The following is a 20071-nucleotide window of genomic DNA, read 5'->3' on the forward strand; positions in this document are numbered from 1 at the left end:
AAATTACTTGGCCCTGTAATGCTTGCACTTTTCTGCGTACCTGAGCTCACAGATGGGAGTTAAAATGTGGCTTAATGCATTCTTACTACCTCCTTCCCCAAGACCTTTGCAGCCAAGGAATAGTCTCAATTTGAATGTCCTCTGTAATGGTTTGAGTAGAATATACGAAGTATATTGTTAACACTTCCCAAATTCAGTATAATGCGGCTCTAAGAAGTGTAGACTTAGCAGCTTCCATGCATTTTATTTAACAACTAATAGCAACTAAGGATGTTTTTTAAACTCTGTGATCCTCTTACACAACAGGGCTCGGTCTACCAGAAAACTAATGCCATGTCCGAGATCAAAAGAGTCAGCAAAGATAGCTTCTGGGCCAAAGCAGAGGTATGTACTTAATTCGAACAACTTCCGTGTGCCTGTTTTTGCTGGGGTGGTCTTGCAGTTCCTTCATGTTTTCATTGCATGCTTTATCTCATTACTTGCAAAGCAAAAGCAATTAGTTTCAAACCAGTGGAGCAGAGTCTGTGTTTGTAACTAATCTGTATCAGAGAGGCTGTAAAGCGTTTTGGTTACATTTTCATTTATATTGGTGCTTCCTGCCCAACATATTTCCTGGCATCCGCAGAAAGGGTGTTGTGCCAGCAGTCCCTTTGCACTGGCTTTCTGTTCACTTTCAGGCACAATTCAAGCAGCTGGGTATGACCTGTGGAGCCCTGAATGACTTAGACTCCATTAAAATCTCTGAGATCCACTCAAGTCACCCCTCTTAATGACAACAGCTCTTTGTCTGGTTCAGATCGAAAAGGTGAGAACAGCAGTCGGCTGTTCACTACTGACAGAACTCCCTTCTCAATGCAAATTCTCCAAAGTCCAAGCCCTGGACAATTTTCAGAACACTGATTTTCAGAGCAGTCTAGTCTACTGAGCCCAGTAGACGGACTAGTTTTGGGAGCTAAGTTTTAACTTTGGCATGGAGAGAGAAATCAAAATGTTGTGCAGATAAATTATTTGAGTGGTGGGTGAGGGTGGAGCATTATTCTGTTTATATGTCCGGAACCTTCAGGATGTGATGGGCTATTTAAAAAATAAAAATTATTTGCCCTACTGTGAAAGAAGCATGTTGAAGCACGTTATAGGGGAGGGCCTTGGAAATAAATAAATTATCATTCATGGTGAAGTTCTGTATTGTGCTGACCTCATAGAGCTGTGCATGAGTTATTTGTAAAGTGTGTTAGAATAAGGAGTACAAGGTGATACGTCAACTTATTGGCATTAAAAATGGAAAAGAACTAAGGTGCAACCATTGAATACAACATAATTTTGAACCTCTAACTTGGCCACCATAGGCAAATTAGATGTTTCTCCCAGGCAAGTGGCCAGGCTGCCAGAAGAGGTATGGAAAAGCCTTGCATTTTCTTCTGCAATCCACTGCATTTCTGTGCTGGGTAATGAAGAAGGAAGGATTCCTCCTTTTCATCTAGCAGGCTAACAGCGGAGACAGAAATCACCCCATTTCTCCAGCAAGACACAGAGGGGGTGAAGCTGTCTCCTCCAAATCAAGCATTGAAACCAAGAGGACTGCCATCAGCCTGCTCTGTTACTACGCTAGACACCCAGCAGGCGAACCTCTTGCACATCATATATAGAGACATACTGGTCTGTTCCTTTACCACTAGCCCACTACTGCTAGTTAGTGTAGGCCAGGCTTTCCCAAACTTGGGTCTTCGTCAGTTTTTGGACTACAACTCCCATCATTCCTAGTTAGCAGGACCAGTGGTCAGGAATGATGGGAATTGTAGTCTAAACACACACACACACACACACACACACACACACACACACCGTGGAGACCCACGTTTGGGAAACCCTGGTGGAGACAATACTGACCTGGATGAACCAATGGTCTGACTTGGTATAAGTCAAATTTCCATGTCCCTGTACTGGACAAGCAGGATGCGACTTCACCTCATGCTCAGCTGCCATAGAAACAGGGCAGGCTAGTGGAGAAGGGATAGAACAACCCTTTTCTTTGTCCCTATGCTGGATGGACAAGAAGGTGAAGCCCACTCCCACATAAACAGCACAGAAACTCAGTGGGCTGGTGGTAGAGGCCCAGATCCCTTCCTCCATTCCTCCTCCATTGTGCTTCTACATTAGACATCACAGAGGCAAAGCTAGTAATTTTGAGGGGCTGGGTGAATGTTTTAACATAGAGTGTGAGTAGACTGGTGGAAGGGGAGGAAGTAACCTATTCTTCAAAGGTGGCTGCTTTTAATTCGGACTTGTTGCGCTCACCCTTTCAGAAAGATGAGGAGAATCGCCGACTAGAAGAGAAGAGGAAAGCAGAGGAGGAGCGTCAGCGCCTGGAGAAAGAGCGCCGAGAGCGGGAATTGCAGGAAGCAACTTTGCGCGAGCGAAGATATAAGGAGCGAGCCAGTGAGATAGATGCTCAGAAGTGAGTCTGTTTAATTTTAACAAAAGCCACATTAATTGCTACCTCAGCTGAGCAAAGATATATTGGCACTCTAATTTCTGCGAAGAAAAAATTGCTGGGGAGAAGTACCACTTACGCCTCTGTGAATCCAGCCTGAGAATTTACGGCTACAGTCTAATGATTTTTGTCTTGCAAGATTGGAGTCAACTGTATTCGGGATATACGTGGCTTATCTTCTCTGGGGTGCTGACCTTGCTCATTCATATCATTGCTCCTTTTCCCTCAACCCACCCCAAACCACACAGGAAGCCCCAAATAATGAGGCAAGCAATGCAGTTTGTGAACTCAAGCAAACACATTGAGTTTTTTCATTTACTTGCCTAAGCGTGTTTCCTGTGAGTTCTGTTGTTACAGATCCGGAGGAAGTCGTCAATGCAATGGCCTATGCCAGTCTTTCTGATACACTGCTTTCCTGTGACCGTAAAAATCCTCCCAGTGTTGTCCCGGGAGCTCAGAGCAGTGCTTTAGCATCTCAACAATGATGAGACTAGCTGGGCTGAGAGTGTGACCTTCCAAGGGCCACACAGTAAATTTCATAGTTGGGGAGGTGATTTGAACTTTCACAGCACTCTGCAGAAATATTTCTATTCTCTTTGGAATAGGAGTGAGTGTTAAATATTTAAAAGATATGCAGTATAGCCCTGGTTTTGTTTTGTTTTTAAATCAAATTATCTCCAGTGCAGATAAATTAAGATACAGTGGAACCTCGGGTTACAGACGCTTCAGGTTACAGATGCTTCAGGTTACAGACTCTGCTAACCCAGAAATTGTACCTTGGGTTAACAACTTTGCTTCAGGATGAGAACAGAAATTGCGTGGCGGTGGCATGGTGGCAGCGGGAGGCCCCATTAGCTAAAGTGGTACCTTAGGTTAAGAACAGTTTCAGGTTAAGAACGGACCTCCAGAACGAATTAAGTTCTTAACCCGAGGTACCACTGTACAGTGGTACCTCAGTTTTCGAGCATCTTGGAAGCTGAACATTTCGGTTTTCGAACACCAAAACCCAGAAGTAAATGCTTGTTTTTGAACATGCCTCAGAAGTTGATTTATTTCCCCCCAATTTTCTCCACTGAAATTGCAGGCCGCCCTTTGTGCCTCGGTTTTCAAACGTTTTGGAAACCGAGCAGTCTTCTGGAACAGATTACGTTCGAAAACTGAAGTACCACTGTACTTTAAAGAGGCAGCAGAATAGCATCTGCTATAACAGTAAGCAGCAAAAAAGAGAGAATCGCACACTCTTCAGAAAATGGAGCACTTACTGCACTTTCAAAAGAGTAGCCCCCTTGAGGACACCCTGTGACAATCCCAGGTGAAATAATGTCCTCCTCTCCTGCCGTGCCCTGCCGACACCAGAAGTAATTGTCTCTTGAGAGCAGGGCTTAGGTCAGATGGTATGTTGTTCCCGGTTTATGTCTCAGTGATGTGGCAGCAAAGAGATTTGGGGTGGGGGATATGATGTTAAAAGTCCTGTGGTGTTCCTGTCGCCAGACTTCAGTGAGCCCAGGGGAAATACCCCTGAAGTGTGCAGCTAAAATTATCCTGGCTCTGTAGAGACAGATCTTTAGGGGGACTTCCTTGTAGTTCTTTTCAAAAGTATTTCTACTCCGAAGGTTGAGGAAACTGTTCTTCAGCATAATGCGCTAAAAATTGAATTTGAGCTTGCTGATGGTTTTCCTGTTTCACTCTTTTAAGCTTAGTTTTGAGAAAGCAAAAAGTGTAAAATAAAAACAACATAGACCACAAAATACGTGTGCACTACATAAAAATAGCAGAATACATAAAAACTGAAGTATCTGGAAAAGGCAGAGTATAACTTGGTATAGTATTCCATATAACCATAAAAATGTATTTTGGGGTTATAATCATAGGTTAGCATTGGAGTTAAGTGCAGAATGGGATATGGGATTATTACTGTGTGTGTTAACTTCAGCTAAATGTGCACAGCTGCAAGTGTAGGGTAATGTTTTATGGATCTATTAGGAAAGAAAGAAGGAAAAAATTGCCATGACATTTGCAGTGTGTTAGATTTTATTCATAAACCATTTTAAATGCTAGTTTTCAGGATAGCATTCTCTTATTAATGTGTGTGTGTGTGTGTGTGTGTTGTGTGTATATATGTGGTTTGTCTTCTTGGAATTGGTATATTATGAAAATAAAAAGTCTGAAGCATCTTGTTAAAAAAAGCAGCACTAGCAATTTAAAAGCCTTCTTAAAGATCCAGTTCTGGGTGGGAGGCTGGTTTTCCTTGGGAAGGAATTCTATAACCATGGTACTCTCTAACTGAAAAGTCTTTTGTGCCCACTCACTTCATTTCTGAATCAGAGTTGGAAGGGACCCCCAGTGTAATCTAGTCCAATACAGTGGTGCCTCGCAAGACGAAATTAATTCGTTCCGCGAGTTTTTTCGTCTTGCGATTTTTTTCCTCTTGCGAAGCACGGACTTTGGAAAAGCTTCAAAAATTACCAAAGTCTTCAAAAACCTCAAAAAAGGCTACCACACTGCATGCTATGAGTTGCTCCTCGAAGTGAATGCACAGTTTTAAGAAAAAGGAAACAAACTTGCAAGACAAAGGAAACAAACTTGCAAGACAAAGGAAACAAACTTGCAAGACGTTTTCGTCTTGCAAAGCAAGCCCATAGGGAAATCCGTCTTGCGAAGCAACTCAAAAAACGAAAAATTCTTTCGTTTTGCGAGTTTTTCGTCTTTCGAGGGATTCGTCTTGCGAGGTACCACTGTACTGTGCTAATGCAGGAAATCTGGAATGTAGCAAGCTCCATTAACAGTGAGTCATATTTTTGGCCTGTCTAGTCCAGGATTGTCTTTCTACCCCAGCAGCACTGGGACGTGCTAACAAATTAAACCTGGGTCTTTCTACATGCATATCTCATTGCCTTTATTATATTCCTCCTCCTTTTTTCCAAGGAACTCAGTGTTCTTATTTCCGCACCCCTCCATTTTACACTCACGGCAACGTGTGAGGGTAGGTTAGGCTGAGAGAGAGAGTGACTGCTCCAGGGCCACCTAGTGAATTTCATGGCTGAGTTGGAATTGAGTTGAATCCTCGTCTCCCGAGTCCTAGTCTGACGCTCTAAAAATCACACTCTCTGCAGTCTGCGCTGTGCTCAGCTGCAGTCTGTCCTCATCTACTGTTATGGCACCCATGATGGCTGGTCATCCAGCCTCTGTTTTAGAGTCCTCTGCTGAAGGAGAGTCTACCACCTTCAGATAGCACATACCATCAGGAAGTTTCTCCTGATGTTCCTTTGTAATCCCCTTGTAAGAGGGGAGCAATGAGTTGTGCACCATGTATTATGCAGTTATGCAGAGATGAGGTAGTCCTCCAGTTATCTTGGCCCCAGATCATTTAAGTCTTTAAAGCTTAACACTAGCTTCTGAAATGGGGCCTGGGAACAAAATTGGTTATGTTGGGTAATAGGAATGGGTGCAAACTCTTGGGTTTCTATCCCAGTTGAAAGCCAGGTTGAGTCTGAATACAGAGGAGCACTTTTATGTTGAATATTTGAACCGTCATTGACATAACTTCGTTTAACTGTGGAGGTTTTTGTTTTTGTTTTAATTTGCAGGAAATTCCAGCAACAGCAGGAAACGGAGTCAGTCAGTAAAGAAAAACAACAATGGGTAAGGTCTGAAATTGTCACTTTTCCTGTTGTTCCAAGTGTTCTTTTTAAAAGACTTATGAATACAGAGGGAGCTGTGTTGCCTGTGAAGATCACACAGAACAGCACCAAGTCCTGTCTTGATATTTGCAGGCAAGCACTGGGCTCTAGCTATGAATCTCTAAATGCTTCTTAGGCTGTTCATCATTCACGGCTTAAAGGTCCATTTCATTTTTAAGTGTGGTACGGAGAGCTGGATTCGGTGGTGTCTGTTGGTCATCATTTTCTTAGGCAGGCTGCATGACTGGGCAAAGCAGTTCAGAACAAAGGCTGATCTTTATGTTCATCATATACCTAAGTCTCATTTCTCGTGAGTTGGTTCCATCTTCCAGAGTGCAGACGTATAGACTTGAGAACTGCCTCTGCTTGACCTTACCATGAGTGTAAGGGAGTCATCTTATATTACAGAAGGAGCAGGAAGAAGACATCAGCAAGATGCAAAAGGGCTTCCGAAGGAGGAGTGAGTCTGTGGAGAAAGCTCAGGTACATGGGAGAAAGATCCTTGACAGTCCTACTTCGTTCTTACACAGGCTTTGTAACTCCTTAGCATTCAGAGTGATCTGCATCTCCAAATTTGGTCTTTTTACATTGCTTCTCAATACTGGGTCAAAGCAGCAATAGCAACTGCTTTGTTGAAAGGACTATAATCTATCTGTCCCAGTACACTCACTGTTTTCTACACTGCATGCTTCTGTCAAAATAAATAAATAAATAAATAAATAAAATGCTTTCTATATGAATCAGAAAGGACCTGCGTACCTTTTCGAAACCTCTTATTGGTTTGGAAAGCCTGATCATTCATAGAGAATCTTCCATTCTTTCTTATTTCTTGGTCTTCAGCACATCTTGAAGCAATAAGTTCCACAATCAAACCAGTGGTGGTGGTGGGATTTCTATGGAGGTGGTAGCTTCCAGTGTATTTTCCTGACCACTTATGAGTGTATATGCCTTGTATACAACCAATCACTACTTTTTCTTGATTCACTTCTGTGGCCTCAGCTCAGTTTTGCAATTGCGCTTCTGGAGAAGCAAGGTACTAGTAGTCTTTGAGTGCTCAAATCATGACACACACATGCAATTTCCACCATACACTTCTTGGCCTTTGTGCCTTCCAAAAAAACTTGCATTTGAATTTTCGGCTGGTGTTGCAGAGAGCTGTTGCCCAGGCCTTCACCAAGATTATGAAACCTTGGTTCTGTTCTTAAGAGTGAGCACAACTATTGCGCACAACTATTTCTCACCTCATGCATTACTTGTAAATAAGCCCACCAAAGTTACCAGCTTCCAGAATTCTTGCCAGCCTGCTTTTACCCACAAGAGGGTCTGGCTAACAGAGCTCTCGGTCCCTTCTCTGCAAGCCCACCTTGAACTTTTGCAAGGTTAGTTTCCGCACTGAGTGTGCAGGAGGAAGAGAGGGCTTTGCTTTCTTCACGTCCAGGAAGAAATGTGGCGCCAAAGGGAGGAATGGAGCACTCTGTACCACCTCATCCTGCAACTCACTGGCGGCCAGGCAAGTAGTGAAATACAAGACACTGTATAACTGCTGGGATGGCAGTATAATATTTTATAAACTATAACCTCAAGTTTGGGGATATTCCACAAGAAGTTATCATGCAGTAGCTATGCACACACATGTGCTTTTGCGCATACGTGCTTTTGGATGCTCGTTAGCATGAAGATCCAGAATCTATTATTAAAGCCGTCCTCCAGTCAAATGGCTCTTGCAAACTTGTCAGCTGAACTCCCTGTAAGCATTACTGCCTGCTCTGCTGTTCCGTTAGAATGACATAGGCTGGGTCTTCTCCTCTGGTGGTGGTCCTGGATGATATCTCTTAGCTGGATCCTCTCTCGGTCTCTTGGATCTCTTCTTCACCTTTTTGGAACTCTGACTTGGACTCTTAAGACTTGCCCAGTTGCATGTGGGGCTCCTGATAACTTCCTGTTTCCTCTTTCCCTTTCAGAGGAGCATGGACTGTTTCTTGAGAAATCCCTTTTTAATGCTAGATGGCTGGTTTTCTCATGGGCACCTGTACTCCCTTTGAGCTTCTTGAACTGCACAAGTTATGCCTTCTTGCTAACACTCAGCAAATTTGTGAGGGTCTTTCTCTTTTTTGACAAGGTTGCTTCGGAATCTTCCTCATAGTGGAACTAATTCAAAATCCAGCTTGCTGCATTAAACAACTCCAAGTCAATCCTCAATAATGAGCCTAGTTAAAGGATATACACACAGTGGTTGTATTTTGCATGAGAACCTCGCATTTCTGAGCAGCCTTACTATCTGACCTTGAAATAGTGAAATATATTTGTAGGACCAGGATAAGTGTGTACCACTGTAAAAACAAAGCTAGAACTGTGATGCATAGAAGTTTGCTTTTCATCAGGGTAACCGATTTAACCTGATAAAAATGTCCAGGGGATTTTAGCAAATCAACCTGTGGAAGTGTTTCCTCATTTTTTCCTATGATGTGCAGAATCTTCTAGCCCTAAAAGAAACCATGAAGACTTTCCTAATGCATTCCTGTATCCCTGGATTTTGCTGGTAAATTGGTTAGCGATGATGAATGAACTGTAATATATTGGCAGCCAATGACAGCACTTCCCCTTGCATGTTGAAGTCAGGTGGAAGCATTGATGCTATTTCTAAATCCTGTGCCCTCTCAAATGCTATGCTTCCTCGGGACTCAGTAAATCTTTCTTTCTGTGCAGGAAGCAGCATCAATAATAGGACAAAGATCAGTGAATCCTCGTGACATCTTCAAACAAAAGGAGAGGTCCATGTCCACAGATGGTGCAGTCGTCAGTTCCCAGCCAGGTATCTGACAGAGCAATTCTATACTGTTATTACGCTGGGACTGGAGAATCATTGCAGATGTACCAGCGGAATGGCCTTTGTATCTGAAACATGCTTCGTCCCTTCAGCACATTGTGCAATACTTGTCTCTCCCACTCTCACAGACAGTGAGCAGGAGCCCCTACATGAGTCAACAAGCCCCTTTTGCTCTCCCCTCTCACTGTTGGTACTCGGGACTAGTTCAGTCCCCTGCTGCTTTGCATAGAAAGTCTTTCTCCTTCCTTTGTGGAATGCTCTACCCTCCCCCCATCCTATCTGCTAGAGTGGGGCTCAGCACTGGGTGTTTGGGTCTGGAGTCCCAAGGCAAGGTACATGTTGAGGTGAGGACGTGGGTGGCGCTGTGATCTAAACCACTGGGCTTGCCAGTCAGAAAGTTGGCGGTTTGAATCCCTGCCATGGAGTGAGCTCCTGTTGCTCTGTCCAAGCTCCTGCCAACCTAGCAGTTTGAAAGCACACCAGCGAAAGTAGATAAATAGGTACCACTGTGGCGGGAAGGTAAACGGTGTTTCCGTACGCCCTGGTTTCGGTCATGGTGTTCCGTTGCACCAGAAGCAGTTTAGTCATGCTGGCCAATGACCCAGAAAGCTGTCTGTGGATAAACACCGGCTCCTTCGGCCTGAAAGTGAGAGGAGCGTCACAACCCCATAGTCACCTTTGATTGGACTTAACCATCCAGGGGTCCTTTAGCCTTTTTCTTTTTTTCTTTTACCTTTTACATGCTAAGGTTCTAGGAAGAGGTGTGGTTTCAATGTGCTCAGCTCTCTAGGCATGTTCCAGAGACCAGTATGTTTTGTGCTAGTGTTCTCCCTTTTGTTCTCCTCTCGCTTGTGAGCTCAAAGTGTGCACAACATGGCGACAGAAAGAGGGCACCTAGCTATATCAAATCTGAGCTATGACCTCTCTGTTCATGGGATTTATATAGTGGTGGTGGTGTCCTTTGATTGGGTGTTGAGTTAGAGTATTCTATATTCCTCTGGGTGATGTCGATGCGGCAGTCCCTGCTGCTGGGGCAGCTGCCTTTTTCTCATCCTTCCATTGAAGTCGATGGGAGAGAGTTTTCTAGGCACTAGGGAATTGGGCTGATGCAAAGTCACAACATTTAGGAAGGTGTGACACTGTATTGAAGGAGTATACAATTTGACAATTGTGTCCTTCACCCCTGTAACATCCAAGCCTTACCCACGACCGTTCCATTTCAGCTGTTCTCTTTGCCAGCGGAATGTTTTCCCTGGTAGACTGTTTTACTAGCATGGTATAACTGGTATGACAGGGGTTTACTCCAAATCCCATAGTTCCTCAGTATAGGATTGCACCCTTAAACAGGATCAGAAGAAGTTGGAGGCAGTTATTTTCCAGGACAGAGGCTTTCCAATATGCCATGCTACATACAGTTTTACTCTGATCATTCTGTATAAAAGCTAAAGAAATTTAACTATGGTTTGGCACAGATGTTATTGGGCTGCAGTTCCCATCATTTCCCATTGGGCATGCTGGCTGGGGCTGATAGGAGGTGGTGTGCAACAAAATTCAGAGCATTGTACGTTCCTTATCCCTGAATGGTTATACAAGTATTTAAAAACAAAACAAAAAACAATGGGGTTTTTTTTAAACACAGTGTCTGAACTGGCAAGCCGTAGTTATGGGACCAGAGTGCAGATACTAATTAAAAGAGCAGCATTCTAAACCATTCTATTTTTCTGTCTGTCTGTTCATTATAAAAATGTGGATTATGTCTATCTCTGTAATAGCTGACCGAGACAACTAACAGCTATAAAATGATAACATCACAATAAAAAAGTAGTACGGTGTATACTAAAATGGTTATCGTAAAAGGCAGTAATGAACTAAATCACATGGGTTGTCTAAGGGCTGCTTAGTGAATGGTCACGGAAAGATGCGTCTATCTCACCAGTTTGTGTGTTGTATTGATGTGCCCCCTTTCCCAGGGAAGTTGCGGAGCCCCTTTCTCCAGCAGAACAGTCAAGCAGAGGCTCCCGTATCCCCTGTCCACCCTGCCGTGCAAGATGTTCACCCTCCTCCTGTTGTCCGTTCGTCTGTACACGATACACCTCCAGTCTCTCCCGTTCCTGAACTTGGTAAAGCTAATATAAGAGAGCTTATGGATTCAGTTCCTTGATTATGGCAGGTTTTTAATAGATGAAGATGTTCAGGTAGTCACCCATGATCTGTTTGTCCCAAGCATAGTGAAGGAGGCGTGTATAACAAACACAACTTGAAATCTAGTTTCATGGGGAGGTGTATACTTAAAACTCTTTTTGTTTCCATTCCATTAAAACAAAATATTTTCCCCCTAAATATTCCTTGGGCTACATAGCTACATTTTGAAAAAACTAGGTGGGTTTCCAAATCCTTCTTGCGCACGCACGCACACGAGCGAGCGCGCGCACACACACACTGCTTGTATAAAATGTCCCTATACCACTATATGTAGATCTTTATATTTTGCTCTAGGAAAGACAGTAGCTTTTGTAACGGGCAAGCTTTAAAAAGAGCTGATTATTTTTCAGTTGATTCAGGGAATTCCCGACTTTTGTAAGAGTTTTAATGGGTGGCTAAAGAAGAGAGAATGGGAAAGCAAGTAAAAAGTTACTAACCTTACCAGAAAGGGAGGGATATAACTGCTTAGGCTGTTCTGCTAAATCATCCGAGAAAGCTCATATGCTCAAAGACTATGAGGGAGGCACTGCAAGTTAAAACGGAAACCTGGTGGTTCCCATTGAATCATTGGACTCATAATTGAGGCTGAACATTATCTACAATTGTCTTACATTTCGCTATAAACATCTGTAAGCTTAAGAATTAGATTCACCATATAATGGCATCAGAATAATTTTTTTTAAAAAAAGTTGAAGGATGCTCTCATCATAAAAGAATTATATTTTTTTTTGCAAAAGGTAATTCTTCATAAAGTACTAAAAAATGAAGAGTTGCTATACAGTACATTTTGAAAAAGACAGTTCCTTGGTGGCAGGCTTGCAATTTAAATACTTAGTCAAATATAGGACAGGTGACAGTCAAAGGTCACAGCATGACTTTAGTTGATAGGAAGAAGTGAGGTGTGGCAGAGGTGAATCCATATACCTATAGGGTGATCAGAACTGCAAAGAGATCCAGCAAAAATCCTTTTAAAAAAAACATGTCTGGACTGCTGCTCTAAGCATCGGAAGACTTTTACATTCATATCTAATATCTAATAACGTTAGGGTGCCATCATCAAGCCATTCATTAATGGATCCTAATCATTCCATTTGAGTAGCAAACTTTCTCCTGCATTCCTCTTGCCTGCTGCCTTTGAGATTGTGTGCAGGCTTTTCTGAATGAAGACCCATTCAGAAAAGATGAAACTGATAGCAAACCTAATGGCTGAAACAGAAGAGTGTGTTGTTCTTCCAGGTGATTCTGTCAGGCAGAACAGCTACAGATCAGGCGCTCCGACCTACGAACCGGAAGAGAAACACGAAGCTGTGTACGAAGAACCCCCTAGTGAACGAGTTATCTATGATGAACCCCCTGAGGTTAGTCTCCATGCACATGAGATCATTTCCTGCCTTATTTATGCCGATCTGCCTCTTACATTCTGCTTGCAAGTGCTGTTGATTATGTACCCAGAGTGGTGCTACTCATGCGCAAGGGGAAGGGATCGGTAGGTGTGTTGCTGTGCTCAGTTCATGTTACTGTGCATGTGCATAACAAAAAACAGAGAGAGGAAAGGGAAGATTGTGGAAGACGGCATGGGTAATTTGCTGGAACTGCCAGCATTGTCAGTGGTCAGGGATGATGAGAGTGGAAGTCTATAGCAGCCAGAAGGCACCCCATTGGTTATCCTCGAGATAGTGCTTCAGCTCATAGCTCGGAAGAACAGACTGAATTCTTTTATTCACTATGTCAGTGATGGTGTCTCTAAAGACCCACCCATCACACATTCATCAGTCCTGGGATGAGTTATTGGGATACCTTTACACCGCTTGCCTTTTGTATCCAATACTCAATTTTTCTGTTTCTGTTTTGAGTAGACCATATGTTACCTGTATCTTGATGGAAGGTTGTCCTTGCTGCTTGGGTTTTTAAAATTTGTTTTCCTTTAAAACATCAATAAATTTAAATGTGATACACTTAGTATGCCATAGCCTTTAGTCAACCTCCTCCGAGATAATGATGGTTGACCCTCATAGTTTGAGGAAGCCCTAATAAACTCAATAATAGGGAAAAATAGCCACTAATCTGTTTTGCTCCAGCATAACATTGTTGTGCAAGGGAGCGTAGAAGCAGACTGCGGATTTTGTATTTGTGCAATAGTTTGTTCAATCTGTTGCATGACAAGTTTCTTCTAGAACAGCTGTTGCTGTAGATTACCTGTCTGCTAGCACAAGGAGCCTTGCAGTAGCAGAGGGAAAATGTTTGCTCCAGACTTATATAAATGAATAAAGCTTGTATTCACATTACATCTGAACCCAGGGTTGTGGTTTGTTTCTCCCCAACAAGCCAGGATCTCTGGCCACCCTTAAACCACCCTAACACCTTGGGTCAGAGGTTTAAATATGACTTCCTGGTTCATTTCTCCACTCACACAAAGGGAGAGATGAAGCAGGAGCTGTCTGGAGTTCAGGCTAGTGCACTGCCCATGCCTAAGAAACCATGATAAGCCGAAACCCATAATTTACTGTGGCACATGAATGCAGCCACTGTTGTTCTATCTGCTTCTTTCACACTTCCATCTTCTTGCTCTGAATTCTCCACCCCCCAAGCAAGCACCTTTAACATGTATAAACTGGCGTATATTTGATGCATGGGTTTTGTTTGTTGGAGTTTAGCTGGAATATTTTTTTAAAAACTAATGACCCTTGGTAGCTGTCAGTACCATTTGAAATATCCTGCTTCATTCCGTTAACTCTTCCTTTGCAGGAACAGCCCGAAGATACTAAATATGACTATGTTGATAACTACCAACAAAATCTTAACTTGGAGGGAAAAGGCTTATGCGCTCGAGCTCTCTATGATTATCAAGCTGGTATGTTCTGTGTCGTTTGTTTTCTTCCATTAACCAAAATGCTTGCCTCTGGGCATAGTCTGTTCCCACTCAGGTTAGATAGAAGTTACAGGATGTATTTTTCTCACATTGTGCCCCATATAGAGTAGGTCCTGTCCCAATTTAGTAGTTAAAGGATGGACAGGACAATAGGTGGCTGGTGTGATGGCCGGGGAAGAAGGAACCAAAAAGAGTGAAGCATAAGTATCCTTTATTCTGGCTATCAAAAGCCCTACTTGAAACACACTCTTTTCTATAGTTGTTAGCATCTGTTGTCTAATCTCCCTTTTTAAAAAATAAAAACGCTGGGGAGATTCTTAGGAATTCTGATATGTGCATTTATTCTACAACAGGAAGATTCCCTTCCTGTGCTGCACAGTGACAGCCACAGAGATGGTAACTGGGGGCAATAGGTTTTCGTCACAGCACAAAGCATGTGTTGTAGGAAAGGGTCAAAGAGCACTTCTCTATGAACACTTGCTGTCTCTACTTGATTCATGGCTGGTATTTGCAGCTGATCTCAAAGTGCATGGCAGCGTATGGGGAGGTGGAATGCAACCTCATTCATATTTTGGGATGAAGCATTTTTCAAAAGAGGGTTCCATAAGTAAAACCATCCCTGAAAGTAGCACAGACACTGGTGCACTGAAGTAATGTTTCATACTATCCCCCGGGAGTCATGACTGCTGTGCAATATGACATCTAGAAATCTTTGATGGTTGTCAACAGCAGTCCCTTATGCAACGTACTTGTCAGATGGCTGTTGCGGTTGCTTGAGAGTAACCAGGCAGGACTCCAACCTGTGTTTTACAGGCTTTATTTTGGTACTTTATTTATTTACAGTAAAGAGCCCCAGAGCTCATGTCTGGCTCAATCGCTAGCAGAATCTGGGAGTGGTCTTTTTTTTTTTACCTCCCCCAACATAAGAGTTTCGTTACCCCCAAAGTTCTCCTTCCCTCTTTGTGCCTTAGGCTACTGCGTAGGATGGGCGATGACAAGGGTGTGTTTCCCTCTTGTCCGGCTTGCCCAGGAGCGGTGTTAAGGCTCCCACCAGCATCCTCTGGTCCTTGCACCTCTTCCCCACTGGAGGTGGGGCTTTCATCCTCCCCGGAAGAGGAACTGCTTCACAAGATTTTTGGAGGCTCCCTGTAACACAACTGCCCTTCTATTTCTCGCCTCTGAGCCAATGGCAGTTCTCTGACAGTATTACAGCAGTTTAGCTTCAGCATCATAAATTTTCTAACTGCAGGGCTACTTCGCAAATGAAGCCTCAGCCCGCACCTGCTTTGGTATCGAAAGTTCTAGCAGAACCTGGTACCAAGACATCAGCCCCCTTTCTAAAGGATGATGGACATTCCTAGTTCAGGATGTAGATAGGCCAAAGGAACGTACCTCTGTGGTAGAGCTCTGCAGGCGGAAGTTCCCAGGTTCAGCCTCTGGCATCTCCAGTTAAAAATGGATCAGGTTGCAGGTGATATGAAAGGTCTTCACAGGAGACCCTGGAGAATTGCTGGCCATTGACGCAGTCACTACCAGGCTTAGATATACAAGTTGTCTGTCATGGTATATGGCCTTTTCCTGTTTGGGTGGGTTAAGTTCCATTCTATGTCATCTCCATCCCCCCACTAGAATCCCTGCAAAGACAGATATGCATTAATGTTGCCAAGCAAGGTGACATAGCCAGGATCTCTTAGCAGTTAAGGCAGGGGTCAGCAATCTTTTTCAGCCATGGGCCGGTCCACCGCCCCTCAGACCATGTGGTGGGCCAGACTACCGTATTTTTCGCACCATAGGACGCACCGGACAATAGGACGCACCTTGTTTTAGAGGGGGGAGAAAAAGAAAAAAAATTCTCCCCCTCTCTGCCCAGCGCCCCTTCAGCGAAGCGGCAGGAGGCACTGCGCAGAGAGGGGGAGAATTTCCCCCCTCTTGTTTTCCCGCTCTAAAACAAGGTGCCATTTAAGGTGCGTTCAGGCGGCTACCTTGGAAGCCTGGAGAGCGAAGGGGTCGGTGTGCACCGACCCCTCTCACTCTCCATGCTTCAGGTTCCTTTCGACCTGCTCTTTGGGGTTGGTGGGGGGAAGCCCAACACCAGCCCCAAAGAGCAGGTCAGGGAGCAGCGGAAAGGCGCAGCGGAGAGGCTGCTGCCATAGTCGAGCGCCACCTCTCCAGCTGGGAGAGGGTTGCGGGGCTATGGCTTCTTTAGCCCCTCACGCACTCTCCCAGCTGGAGAGGTGGCACGCGGCTAAAGAGGATCCTGCCATAGCCGCGCGTCACCTCTCCAGCCGGGAGAGGGTCGCGGGGCTATGGCTTCTGCAGGGCTCCCCAGGCTGCGGATGTCTGCCCGGCGCGAGGGGCGCTCTGTTTCAGGGCGCCGCTCGCTCCAGGCAGCAGGTTGCTATCCGCAGCGTGGGGAGCCCTGCGGGGAACTCCTGCAGGGCTCCCCACGCTGCGGATGTCTGCCCGGCGCGAGGGGCGCTCTGCTTCAGGGTGCTCATCGCGCCGGGCGGCAGGCTGCTATCCGCAGCGTGGGGAGCCCTGTGGGGAACTCCCGCAGGGCTCCCCTCGCTGCGGATGTCTGCCCGGCGCGAGGGGCGCTCTGCTTCAGGGCGCCCCTCGCACCGGGAAGCAGGCTGCTATCCTCTATAACGGCTCCTTCCATAGCCGCGCGTCACCTCTCCAGCCGGGAGAGGGTCGCGGGGCTATGGCGTCTTCGCTCCATAGGACGCGCACACATTTCCCCTTCATTTTTGAAGGGGAAAAAGTGCGTCCTATAGAGCGAAAAATACGGTATATTCTGAAAAAATATATGAATGAATTCCTATGACCACAAATAACCCAGAGATGCATTTGAAATAAAAGCACACATTCTACTCATGTAAAAACACGCTGATTCCTGGACTGTCCGCGGGCCGGATTGAGAAGGCGATTGGGCCGCATCCAGCCCCCGGGCCTTAGGTTGCCTACCCTGAGTTAAGGCATAACTAAACCGTGTCAGAGTGGTCCTGAGTATTCACTCTTGCTGGGCTATATGCTCCTTAAACAAGTAATTGTTTTCCCCCTGAAATCTTGTCTGTTCCCACCTTTCAGCTGATGACACGGAGATCTCTTTTGACCCTGAGAACATTATCACCAGCATTGAGATGATCGATGAGGGCTGGTGGCGTGGTTATGGTCCCGATGGTCACTTTGGGATGTTCCCTGCCAACTATGTAGAACTCATTGAATAATTGGCCTTTGCCGGAGGAAGAATGCAAGCAATACCTGAAAGAACAACTCTTATCAAATCCAATTCTTCAAGATGGAATTGTGTGGCTTTTTAAGAGTGAAGTGCTCGTTGCTCTGTACCCCTGTTGCTGGAGCAGTATCTGTCCCTGCCCAGTGAAGCAGACCTCTTCCTTTCCCTCCTTTTAATTTTCCTTAATGGGTACTTTTCAAGCAAAGGTAGGGAATCAGTCTTGACATTGCATAACGCTTTCCTTCACTTTTTTAATGGAAAAATTGCCCTTTAGCACACCCTCTTCAAACACACAGAGAGATGCTCTGAACACCAGTGTGGAGTATTTAGAAGATAGTACTTAGCAGAAATAGATTCCTAACCTTCCCCTCTCCCCAATGCAAACTGATTTTTTCATTCCGTGTGCTGCAACTTTCTAAGATAGCATAAGGAGGTATCTTAAGAAACATCTACTGCGTTTACTTAATAGCCTGTGTAACTTGTCTGTGTAATTCGGGCCTGCAGTCCACAGTTATTCCAGAGCACTGCTTTGGAGAAAATGGATTGCGAGTTGCAGGCTTCTCCGCTCCCTTTTCTTTGAGATGCCAATCCACTAGGAGCTGCTTCAGGGCAAGAAGCCCTTTCGAAATGAATGGTTTTGTGCGATCACTCCCCAGTGTTCTTGTGCAACTCGCCTTCCATTCCAGTGGAGTCATTCCTGAATGGGAGATTGTGCCCTCAAACTACTCTAACCTTTGTGCAAGGACCAAGTTGCCTGGCTTTTAGGTTGTTAAGTCTGTGTGGAAAATCCCCCTTTGCTTTTAAAGTAAAAGCTTGCCATGTTTCTTGAGACATGGCTTCAGAGACAAAACACCATTAAAGCAGGTAATAGACAAATGCCCTGCAAGCAATGCTAGCTTTCAGCTGTGGTGCACATTGCTTTAAATACAATGCTCTGTCTGTACATGTTTGTGTGGTTTGGTTCATATGTGAGGGACTTGATTTCTGCATTATCTTTTCTGGGTTGTTGTTCTTTAAAGCCTTATGTTGCTTTTACATAATATTTGGATTAATTCCTCCCCTCCCCTTTAATATTCAAATAAAACAGAACCTAAAAGAAACCTCAGACACAACTGAGCACTCAGGAGTGTCCCAGATTTGTGCTGTGTAATTGTGTGACACTGTGCATCACTCTGACTGACACCAGCTAATAGTACTAAACTAGTAAGGGTGTCTGTGACTCATGCCTGGGTTCAGGTGCTGAATTTTAAGTGGCTTTCATCAAACTCCCACTGAGCATCACCTCTTTATGACGTACTAGCTACAGGTGTATGTTGTTTTTTTTAAAAAAACTCAGCCATTTTTTACATTCCTGTTATTTGTCTTGCCCAAGGCAGCTTGGTTAGGATTCTCAAGGAACTTCAAACATGCATCTGAGGTAGAGAATGAGTATTATAAAGGTTAATCTATTTGCTTAGGATGTAAAAGAAATGGCTTTGCAAGGTTCAAGTCCTGTCTCTCCTGCTTTTATGCATGATGTGGTGGTGATTATGGAACTAAGAGATTCTAAGGCAGTTCTCTGCTGATCTCCCAACTAAGTTGTATTCAGTGGCATTTTAGAAAGTGACAGGTTTTTGTTTTTGTTTTTTTTAAAAAAAGATAGGGATCAGCTTCCAGAAAGTGGCTGCTTAATATCCACATGCTTCTTCATTCTGGATCTGCAGAAGCTGAAGCTAAACTATCCATTCCATTTTAATTCAGCATTTCTGCCCCCACTCCAGGTAGTCAAAATGGTGTTTTCCAGATGCTGTTGAACTGCAACTCCCATCAGCCCCTGCCAGCATGGCCAATGGCCAGAGTTGATGGGAGTTGTAGTCTAGCAGCTCCTCGAGCGCACCATATTGGCTCGAGATGTAGTGGAAATCTTTTCAGAAGCGCTCCCCATGGTAACTCTCCATTGCAAATGAATATGGGGCCTCTTTTGCCGTGACAGCTTTGGGGAATATTATGAATGGACCATACTTTAATCCCCCCTCCCCCTTAATTCCATCTTTCCCATTCAGGAACAATTAAGACATGTTCCCTTTGGGATGTTTGCAGCAGGCGAGCCATGGCTTCACAGGGAATTCTTTAGAGTTGATTCTTATTAGAATTGCTAATCATCATGCTGGAGGATCATTGCTATTTCGGTTGCTGCTGTTCACTGCATCTCCTGTTCATTTCCTCCTTTTTGCCAGCCTTCTGCCGTGCATGAAGATTTGGGAGTGGGGAAAAGCTTGTGACTTGTATCAGGATGATCTGAATAATAATAATAATAATAAAATGAAGTGATTTAAATTACTCCAGTGAATGGTGTGTGTTTGTTTCATGCGCGGTTTGCTCCCTGCCCTTTCCAAGGTCAAAGAAGGGCTTTGGTCTTGAGTTATCCATGTCCTCAACTGAGTATCTAATAATAATACCTTTATTGTCAATGTACAAACTGTGTACAATGAAATTAACCGAGCCTCCCTCCCCCCACACAAACACTCAGTTTCATTGCACTCTGTGTGCTTGTTGCACAACACACCAACCCCGAAAGTCAGTTGCACTATATTATTAAAGAGGTGCTGGCCAGGGTGTGAATCATCCCTGAGAATTTTTCTCGCTCTCCTAAGGCATCGATCCCTTGCGATGTGATCTAGCTGGCTCAGGGGACAGCCTGTGATATGTGCTGTGTTCACCACCCTCTGTAAAGACTTTCTGTCTGTGGCTGTCAAGCCAACATACCACACTGTGATACAATATG

General features: G+C 44.4%; 1 protein-coding gene across 4 annotated transcripts in view; it reads left to right on the forward strand.

Annotated features, from left to right (window-relative positions):
• DBNL (drebrin like) overlaps window positions 1–18932 on the forward strand; it is a 41193-nt gene extending 22261 nt beyond the window's left edge. Inside the window, exons 6-14 of one of the 4 annotated variants that reach the window (XM_079955097.1) lie at window positions 307–384; window positions 2304–2455; window positions 6079–6133; window positions 6580–6654; window positions 8878–8983; window positions 10969–11118; window positions 12437–12558; window positions 13946–14051; window positions 17160–18932. In XM_079955097.1, coding sequence (XP_079811223.1) covers window positions 307–384; window positions 2304–2455; window positions 6079–6133; window positions 6580–6654; window positions 8878–8983; window positions 10969–11118; window positions 12437–12558; window positions 13946–14051; window positions 17160–17299 — 984 coding nt within the window. In that variant the 3' untranslated portion in view covers window positions 17300–18932. The remainder of the gene's footprint in view (window positions 1–306; window positions 385–2303; window positions 2456–6078; window positions 6134–6579; window positions 6655–8877; window positions 8984–10968; window positions 11119–12436; window positions 12559–13945; window positions 14052–17159) is intronic. The other 3 variants (XM_079955099.1, XM_079955098.1, XM_079955100.1) reach the window with 3 other exon arrangements.
• The last annotated feature ends 1139 nt before the right edge of the window (window positions 18933–20071 follow it).

The sequence above is a fragment of the Podarcis cretensis genome (genome assembly GCF_951804945.1).
Source record: "Podarcis cretensis genome assembly, chromosome: 15".
NCBI classification, from domain to species: domain Eukaryota; kingdom Metazoa; phylum Chordata; class Lepidosauria; order Squamata; family Lacertidae; genus Podarcis; species Podarcis cretensis.